Consider the following 9,522-nt stretch of genomic DNA (forward strand, 5'->3'; position numbering starts at 1 on the left):
TTTTAAAAATTTCAAATTAACACAAAAGTAAGCTGACTTGTCTCTTATTATACTATATGTAGCAAATCGCTGAAAACTGGGTTTTTGTATAGTTCCACGACATGTCATTTCAACAGCTATTTGATCACTCATAATAGCTTTAATTGCTAATTTAACAAATGATGACATTTCTTTTCCCCAAACACGAACGGTGACAGAAATTATAATAAAAGTTATATATTATTACCAATTGTTCCCGAACTTCATCTTCTATTAGAAGTTAGGTAACAAAATTTTTAAAATCGTCGAAAACATAAAATGGCAGCGAAGGCAACAATTGCAATTCTTTTTCTAAGGAAGTGGGCATTATGACAGTCTTTTAACCCATAATGAGTATATGATCCCCCTAAAATACTACCAATGTATACTTCGTTTGGAGTTCCTTTTAATATCCTGCAGTCTTTAGGTACATTGATTCCTTCTTCTCTTAACATGACCAAGAGCTTATTATGCGTTATGGTTTACATAATTTTGGGTTGCCCAATCCGATAATTTTTTCGAAAAAGATTCAGTTTTTTTAAGTTGTGCATTCAGTTTTATTTTCGCCGTCATATTCACTTTCACTATTTTCCGAACTGCCATTCACATTAAAATCATCAAGTTCAAAATATCATTGCCTTCTGATGTTCTAATTTGCTCAATACGCATTACCTTTTGCGGAGGATGTTGCATTCTGTTGACTTTGGGAAAAGGTTGAAAACAATCCAGATGCCTTCCTCTTGCTTCTCAATTCAATTACCTTTTTTGATGTAGAGCTCATGTTTGCTTTGAACGATGAATGTTCCAAATGATTCTTCTGTATTTATAACCAAAGAGTTATACATCCATGACCTTAAATCTATATTTTTCCACGCCTCTCTATATACAGCAATGAAAACGATTTCAGGCCGAAGATTTTCTATAATAAAAATGTATCCACAAATTTTTATTCGATGACAAATATTTATAGAACGACAGTTAAATTATGAAACTATCGAATTTCCATCTTCTTTCATTTAACTAATTAGTTACTACAGACGATCGAAATTGGATAACAATTAATTTGTTATTGTAAAATTACGAAGTATCACCCTTTTACAAAAAATAAGTGTCGAATTAGATAATTATTTGAAGATGGCGTTAGAAACTCACTTCCAAATGCTTGCAGGGAGTCATATATATCCACGATATACAAGATGAAGTGCTGTTGAGTTAAAAGTCTCGGAATCTTAAAAATGCATATGATGAATCTTGGGTAAGTTTTGGTATTGCAACGCAATAAAAATATATGTACGTAATATTTCAACATTTTTATCTTACAGATTTTCAATAGATGTCACTCCAGACGTATCCAACAGATTGAGAAAACAATTAAAGGTTATGAATAGGTAAATATTCTCCAAAAAGGCCCATGTCTTTATTTATATTTTGTAATTTTCTGTTTCAGATGCAATATTTCGTAGAGAACGGATGTTAAAAGCGGTCAAGAAACAAAAGAAATGCAAATGTCAATATGGCGGCGTACAAATTCTGATGTCCATGTTTCTTTCGTTAACACGCGAATCAGTGCCAGCAAACGAATTGCTGCCGGGTATTCATTTAGTGTAAAAACTATTGTTAAAGAAACATTCTATCACCCAAGCATTGGTGCTTAGAGGTCACAACGAAATACCAACAACAACGACGAAGACAACATCATGCCTCCCAAGAAGCAAGAAGAACCCGAACGTAAACCATTGATTGGCCGTATTGGTACGAATCTTCGTATTGGTATTGTTGGTGTTCCCAATGTCGGTAAATCAACATTCTTTAATGTTCTGACCAAGAGTGCTGCTCCAGCAGAAAATTTCCCTTTCTGTACCATCGATCCCAATGAGAGTAGAGTTCCCGTGCCCGATGAAAGATTCGATTTCCTTTGTGAATATCACAAGCCAGCTAGCAAAGTTCCTGCATATCTTAATGTTGTCGATATTGCCGGTTTGGTAAAGGGTGCTGCCGAGGGTCAAGGTTTGGGTAATGCTTTCCTCTCACACATCAATGCTTGTGATGCCATTTTCCATTTGTGTCGTGCCTTCGAGGATCCCGATGTAACACACGTTGAGGGAGAGGTAGATCCCGTGCGTGATTTGTCAATTATTTCCGAAGAATTGCGTTTGAAGGACGAAGAAAAGTTAATGCAATATTTGGAAAAATTGGAAAAGGTTGTCGCACGTGGTGGTGATAAGAAATTAAAGCCCGAATATGACTCTCTGCTGAAGATCAAGGGTATTTTGGTCGATGAGAAGAAACATTTGAGATTTTCCGATTGGAATGCTCATGATATTGAAATCTTAAACAAATATTTGTTTTTGACTTCGAAGCCATGCATCTACTTGATCAACTTGTCCGACAAGGACTTCATTCGCAAGAAGAACAAATGGTTGCCCAAAATCAAGGAATGGGTTGACAAAAATGATCCCGGTGCTGTTATGATCCCCTTCTCGGGTGCCTTCGAACAGGCGCTGGCCGAAAAGGACGACCTCGAACGCATCGAATATGAAAATGAAACCAAATGCAAGAGTCAATTTGATAAAATCATTGTAACCGGTTACAAGGCTTTGCAATTGGAATACTTCTTCACAGCCGGTGCTGATGAAGTCAAGGCATGGACAATTCAAAAGGGTACAAAAGCCCCCCAAGCTGCCGGTCGTATTCACACCGATTTCGAAAAGGGTTTCATTATGACTGAAGTTATGCACTTTAAGGATTTCAAGGAGGAGGGTTCCGAAGCCGCTTGTAAGGCTGCTGGTAAATATCGTCAACAGGGCCGTAACTACACAGTGGAAGATGGTGATATTATATTCTTCAAATTTAATGCTGGTGCTGGTCTCAAGGATGCCAAGAAGAAATGATGCTGTTTAGTGATGATTTTATTTACAATGTTTTATATTAATTTGATTTTTTACTCGCAAAGCTTCTTAACGCAATAATGATGATGATGATTATGTCCAATATAATTCACACATATATACATATATGCATTTCTCATTTAACATAGTTTTTAAGAATGATTCGGAGTGTTGTATTTACAGCCGCTTTGGTTTTATCATTTTATATTGCATTGAGTTAGCTGTTGACCGAATTACGTGTGAAAGAATGACGTATAAAAAACAATTCAATAAAGAAAAAAATATTTGAAAGGAAAAAAAAAAATTGTAAACAAAGTACAGGTCGCATTTATAATCCATATAATATATATATATATATATATATATATATTCATCCGATTTTTATCCTACATCCGATTTTTATCCTACATATCTTTCGATTTACACGAAATTTTGCACAGTGTACTGAATTAAGTCTAGAATGTTGTGTTAAGTTTCAGATTAAGTTTTAGCTCCCATATATATATATATTCATCCGATGTAATGGTAATGGTGTAACAAAGTTCCTATATATCTTTCGATTTGCACGAAATTTAGCATAGCGTACTGAATTAAGTCTAGAATGATGTGTGTTAAGTTTCCTGATAATCGCTTCAGATTTATATATAGCTCCCATATATATTTTCGTCCGAATTAATTTATACCAATGATGGAGGGTATCCAAAGTTCGGCCCGACCGAACTTAACGTTTTTTTCACTTGTTTCTTCATTTTAGCACACAATGGTACTAAATGTAAAATTTGGTTGTTTGTGTCACCCTGTAGTTTCGTTAAAATGTTGTTATCGAAAGTTAGCAACGTAGCTAACTCCACGTAGATTAATTGAACAAAGCTCCATTCTGTTGTGAATGATGGATTCCCCGAAATTCAAAATTTAAACAAAGAAAAAGCCCGACCGAACTTACCGTTCAATTATACTACGACAGCAGTACTTTTTTAATAGTAAAGCTAGGAAAGGGAAACATTTCAAAATCGATCTAAGAGTACAAAATAATTTGAAAAGTTCGGGAACGCAAATCTAGTAAATATGCCAAAATTAGATGGCAATACTTCAAAATGAACATAACAGCCCATCAGAAAATTGCATTCCTGTTTACCATTTTAACTCGTTCAAATTTTTCGAGTAAAAAGTTTACATGGAGAACGCGATTTTGTTTTGTGTTCTCTTAAATTTGGTTCAAATTTGTGGGGTTGAGGAACGGTTTTCGGGTAAAAAGTTGTAAAATTAGTAGATTCTTGTTGGTTATGGAACGGAACTAATGGTACTAAGTGTAAAATTTGGTCGTTCTGTATCACCTTGTAGTTTCGTTCAAAATGTTGTTATCGAAAGTTAGCAACTTAGCTAACTCCACGCAGGTTAATTGAACAAAGCTCCATTCTGCTGTGAATGGTGGATTCCCCGAAATTCAAAATTTAAACAAAAAATAACCCCATATCATGCATACCCGGTATGGTCCATATAATGGGCTTTTATAAATGTGTCATGATTCTCAATAATATTAGTCTTCTGTTTTATTTCAAACTGTGCAGAGTGAATTGAAAAAAAATAAATAGTAAATAAATAAAGTGATATGGCGACTGGGGAAAATAAAAATCTACTCATGAAAGTTGAAGGACATCATCCATTGAACTTCGAAAAATACAAAGATATTATGGAAACTCCAAAAATTGTTGGATTTTATTCATATGACTACAACAAATTTGAACCATCAAAGTATATTAAATACTTTAAAGAACCGAAATCATCGAGCTATCCTTTAAATTTAAATGGGGGCGAATGGATTCCATGCCAAAATGGTCAAAGTGATACTAGGCTTCATATACCTCTAACTTATGCCATGACCATAGACGATTCGATCAATCAGCCCAATGTGAAGACCACAAATGTATATACCGGTCGTCGTGTACTTACACAGCTAATGGAATATTGTTATTCTATACATGATGACACGATATTTGTAACACGCCACAATGGAAATTTATACATGACTAGCTTGGTGTATAGGCATACACCACCACATATGCACCACAAACGTTTGGAACAACTTTTATTTACAGGTACGTATAAAATAAAATCAATTTTTACAGTTCGTCCTCGGACGGCTCACAAGAAAGACGTGACCTAAAAAGGTTTAAATGAGTATTATACGCCCACTGGCTTAAAAATAGATTTTTACAAAATGGCGGTTGTTAAGCGTTCGCTTAACTAACACGTGTGTTTTCAAATACGGATAACCTATAAAGTCCGAGTCGTTCAACAGAATCCAAACAGCTGTGCATGAAATTTTTAATTTTCGTAAATTTAATAACAAAAGAAGATGCTTCCCGCAACTATGTGACTCCTTCACAGTAGAAGAGTTCACTGATACACAAGGCTTAGAAAGTCTGAACATAGTGGTCAAATTCTTAAAGAAGATCGAAGTCAACCTGCAAAACACAAACCCCACCATCTATGGATAAAGTCAAATTCGTAGCTTAAGCTACACATGGAGACATTCTATGCCAACAAATAAAAATTAATATATCTGTTATTATTATCTGTCCATTGTATATTCGGTTCGATTGTGTGCAATATGAATCACCAAATCTAAATCTATTGTAGAGATAGAATTTGAGATGAATTGTTTTTAAAAAATGCGCAAATTTAAAGTGAAACTTATTTTACTTTAAGAACAGAATTAACAAATCGCGCAAAAATATTTGGATATTGGTAATAAGACCTTCTAACTTCTAATTGTCGTCGTAAATACTATGTGGAAATTTATCAGAAGTTGCTACAACTATTGGAGCTTAATAAAAATTGTATGAAATAGGGTAAGTGCTCCTAATGTCGGCATGTACCAGTACTCGGCATCAGTTGTATATAACTTCAAATAACTAAAAAATCCTTTGGCTAAATATGAAAACAGCTTTGAATAATCTTCAATAATATTTTCAACTATCTCTGTGTAAAATTTCATCAATCTAAGTTAATTTATTAGGCAGTAATTAAGGGTTTTCTCGATTTGGTTCTTTCACCACTAGAGACAGTACATGTTTCTTAGGAAAAAATTAGTGATCATGCCGATTTTAAAAGACTCATAACTTTATTTAAATTATATATTTTTCACTCGAATTTTCTTCATAATTGTTAGGAACATACAAAGGAACACTTTAGAATTTAAAATTATTAAGAACTATTTGTAATTATTATATTTTTATGGATGCCGCCCTTAGGAATAACAAATATTACGATCTTCCTATAGTCGGCATATGGGTGAAAAATAAGCACATTTTCGATCATTTTGGCTCAATATTGGGAAGAATGTTAAATAAGTATTCTAAAAGCCGATTCAATTATAAAACAATAATTTTGAGTAGGTTTACACAATATTAGGCATGGTCTTAATCTGAAACATTTTTAACCTATAAAGTAAGTGTATAAGACATGCCGAGTATTGAATAACTGTTTTCTGAAGTTGGCAGAAAAATTTATAATTGTAATATTTTCATAAAATAAAAATTTTGGTACATATATTGGGAAAAATGTCCTGACTCCGAATCAGTTCGCGATTAAATGTTTCGTTGGTGGGAGCAAAAGTTATATTGACCAAAAACGTTGATATATGACTTCCTTCGTAAAATCTGATAAAAATAACAAAATTAAAGGAGATTGCGTTATTATTTTCATTATATTAATGACATGTATTAACTTAAAAATTAATTTAAAAATATATACATACATAATCGGAACTCCATGATGAATCAAATGACAAAAGTCTATGTAGCGGTTGGTAAATTACAGCGACAATAAAACAAGAGATTGAGGAAAAATATTTGTTTTTGGTTCGAAGAAATAATGTAATCATATTTATTTTTTTACAAATTTCAGAAATAAATGTTGGGATCAAGGCCTTGATTGGGACTACTTTTCTTGTTTAACCGAATTTCACCGAAAAATGAACTTATATAAAGATAATAACTTCTTGTGTATAGGTATACACCTTGCGGATTATAGCAAGACCTTTCCGAAAAATGATGGGGTTCTATATATATATATATATATATATGAATACATCTTAAAATAAAACTATATTCTGAAATATATATTTTAAAAAGCGTCTAAATCGGGTAATTCTCTAATTCATTTGATGCACATGCGGTTTCCAGGAAATACTGAAGTTTATCTTCCAATCCATGTATATTTTGCGAAATTTAATTTGACGGCTAAGATGTACTACATATTGCATTGAAGTACCCAAAAAATCGTAAAACGCGCATAATTTCCGAAAAGTCCATATGCCTTCCGATTTCGGTGTGCATCCTAAAAAAAAATATATCGATCTATAAGTATGTCAATGCGGTCCATTAACCCGAGCTGTGCTAGCGTGACCATATGGTCACACTTATAAGACGATCAATAAATCATTTAAAAACACTGATCCTGTGGATTATCCTGATAAGAAAAAAGGATACAAATCAAATTTTTGGATTCAGTGACCCACAATCTATAAAAAAAAAATTACAGCACACACTATTTTTGAAATAAATTGGATACATCTCTCTTTCGGCTGAAGTTTTTAAAGTTCTGTTTTCGCAAAAGTTCAAAATTCGTATCAGGTCATTTATAGCAATGTAAATAATCCACCTTTGGATGAGGATTACTCTGAAGCTGTGCATACTACATACACAAAATATATATACCAAATTAATCTTATAATCGATTTTTAGAAATTCCTGTTTTGCGTATTAAAAACAAAAATACTAAAAAAAACATTAAAAATCGAGCTTCAAAATGTTAGCATCATTCAAATGTAGATGGTGTTAAGATTTTAAAAAATGATACATAAGAGAAGTAGCCCTAATTTAGTAGGCTTCTGGTTTTACTTTGACACAAAGACCGGTAAATGAGTGTCTTAGTCACATATCGACAAAGAACATAAAAAACCTAGTTCGTCTTAAGCTGTTTTTAAGCATTTTTACATTAAAGTAGACACAGCTTCCACACAAAAGTGTGGAAATATCATGAAAAGTTTGCAACGACAGATCAATTAACCCAAAACAATTCACTGAGTTATTAAGAGGCGAACCACGGCTTTATCTTTTTTAGAAAATTGGCAATATTGCCCATATATGCATATTTTAAATTACAAAATAAAACATTTCTACTCGATATTAAACACCTCGGGGAAAAGTGAGTTGTATTTTGGAGCTATTTTATTTATAATGCAATTTGTCAAAAATCCTTAATAATATACAAAACTCTTTTAAGCGTTCTTGTTTATTTTTAAAACATAAGGCGGTCGCCTTTTCTGTGAAACATTTGAAAAAGCTCCTCTAAAGACTTCAATGTGTCCAAATAAATTATTTTCAAAATATACAAATAAATAATTCATACTGTAGAATTGAAGTGAAAATTTGAATATTTTACTAGCAATTAATGAGTAGTACTAGAAATTAAGTTTCCCTTTACCCATGATAACGTGATAATACCTTAATAGTTTATTTATCTGATAATAATTTGTTCAAAATACACATGTTTTATATGCTTGTATTTCTGGCGTTTCTATTTAATATGTATATATTTTTTCTTATAGACTCCCCCGATGAAGAACCCCAGCCGGATAAACCCATTGATTTTAATAAAACATTAAGTTGTTTGCATCGCACTAATATGGGAAAATTTTCTATTTTTTATGCTGGCGATGTACAAGGTATTATATCCGACAAAAAATTGGATAATTTGTAAGTAATTTTGAAATAATTGTTGCTGACAATATCAAAACTATGGTGTTCCATGTTTAATTTTAGGAACGATATGGATATGTTAAATCAATGTCGTTTTGTATTTACGAAACAACTGTGGACCACACAAAAGAAGGAACATATTTTACAGCGATATTGGGTACAATCACGTTTAAGCAATATTGATGATATTTATATTGCATATAAGGATTGTAGTGGTATTGTGAATAATCCAATTGAACATCTAAAAACGTCTGAATTACCTGAGGTAGGAATCATTGCAAATAGTTTTTTATATATAATAATGATATAAAAAAGTAACATAACCGCCACAAAAGGGATATTAATTTAGAATATGTAAAAATTAATTCTAAATAACGTATATAACTGCTTTTATTATTTCCTCAAGTAAGATTAATTAATTTGGTTATTCTAATTTTATTGATGAACAAAATACCATATGGGGAAATGTGCCAGTAGTTGACACCTCCTTAAGGATTTGTATAATTTAAATTCCCAAAACGTATCAGAAAAAGAGATTGATTTTCAATTGTGCCCAGACGCATCCGCAATTTGTTACAATGGAAAAATTAGAAATGCGTGCTTTCATTGTATTATAATTGCGGATGCGTCTTTTTTGGAACACCTGTTTCCATATGAAGGAGTTGCCAGATCGAAACAAAATGTAACATGTGTTCACAACAGCGCTTTCCGTGCTAGGCTAAGAAATTTCCCAACTGCCCTCGTTTTTGGCTGTTATAGTATCGTCCAGGAGCTAAAAATCTACCCAAAAACTGTTTTAAACCATTCACACAAAAAAAAATGGATATCTTTTTTTCGCTAACCTAATGCAA

The 9,522-nt window shown here is 32.6% G+C and overlaps 1 protein-coding gene across 1 annotated transcript; it reads left to right on the top strand.

Annotated features, from left to right (window-relative positions):
- The first annotated feature begins 1,591 nt into the window (after positions 1-1,591).
- LOC133323981 (obg-like ATPase 1) lies at positions 1,592-2,996 on the top strand. The gene has a single exon (XM_061532880.1). The coding sequence runs from the start codon at positions 1,716-1,718 to the stop codon at positions 2,907-2,909; it is 1,194 nt and encodes a 397-aa protein (XP_061388864.1). The 5' UTR covers positions 1,592-1,715; the 3' UTR covers positions 2,910-2,996.
- Positions 2,997-9,522: the final 6,526 nt, after the last annotated feature.

The sequence above is a fragment of the Musca vetustissima genome, unplaced genomic scaffold, assembly GCF_032173495.1.
Source record: "Musca vetustissima isolate MV318-11 ecotype Yass unplaced genomic scaffold, APGP_CSIRO_Mvet_v1 utg27555, whole genome shotgun sequence".
NCBI lineage: Eukaryota > Metazoa > Arthropoda > Insecta > Diptera > Muscidae > Musca > Musca vetustissima.

Bases quoted from the DNA above. Each gene is read 5' to 3' on its own strand.
- LOC133323981 (XM_061532880.1), top strand. From the start codon at position 1,716: ATGCCTCCCAAGAAGCAAGAAGAACCCGAACGTAAACCATTGATTGGC.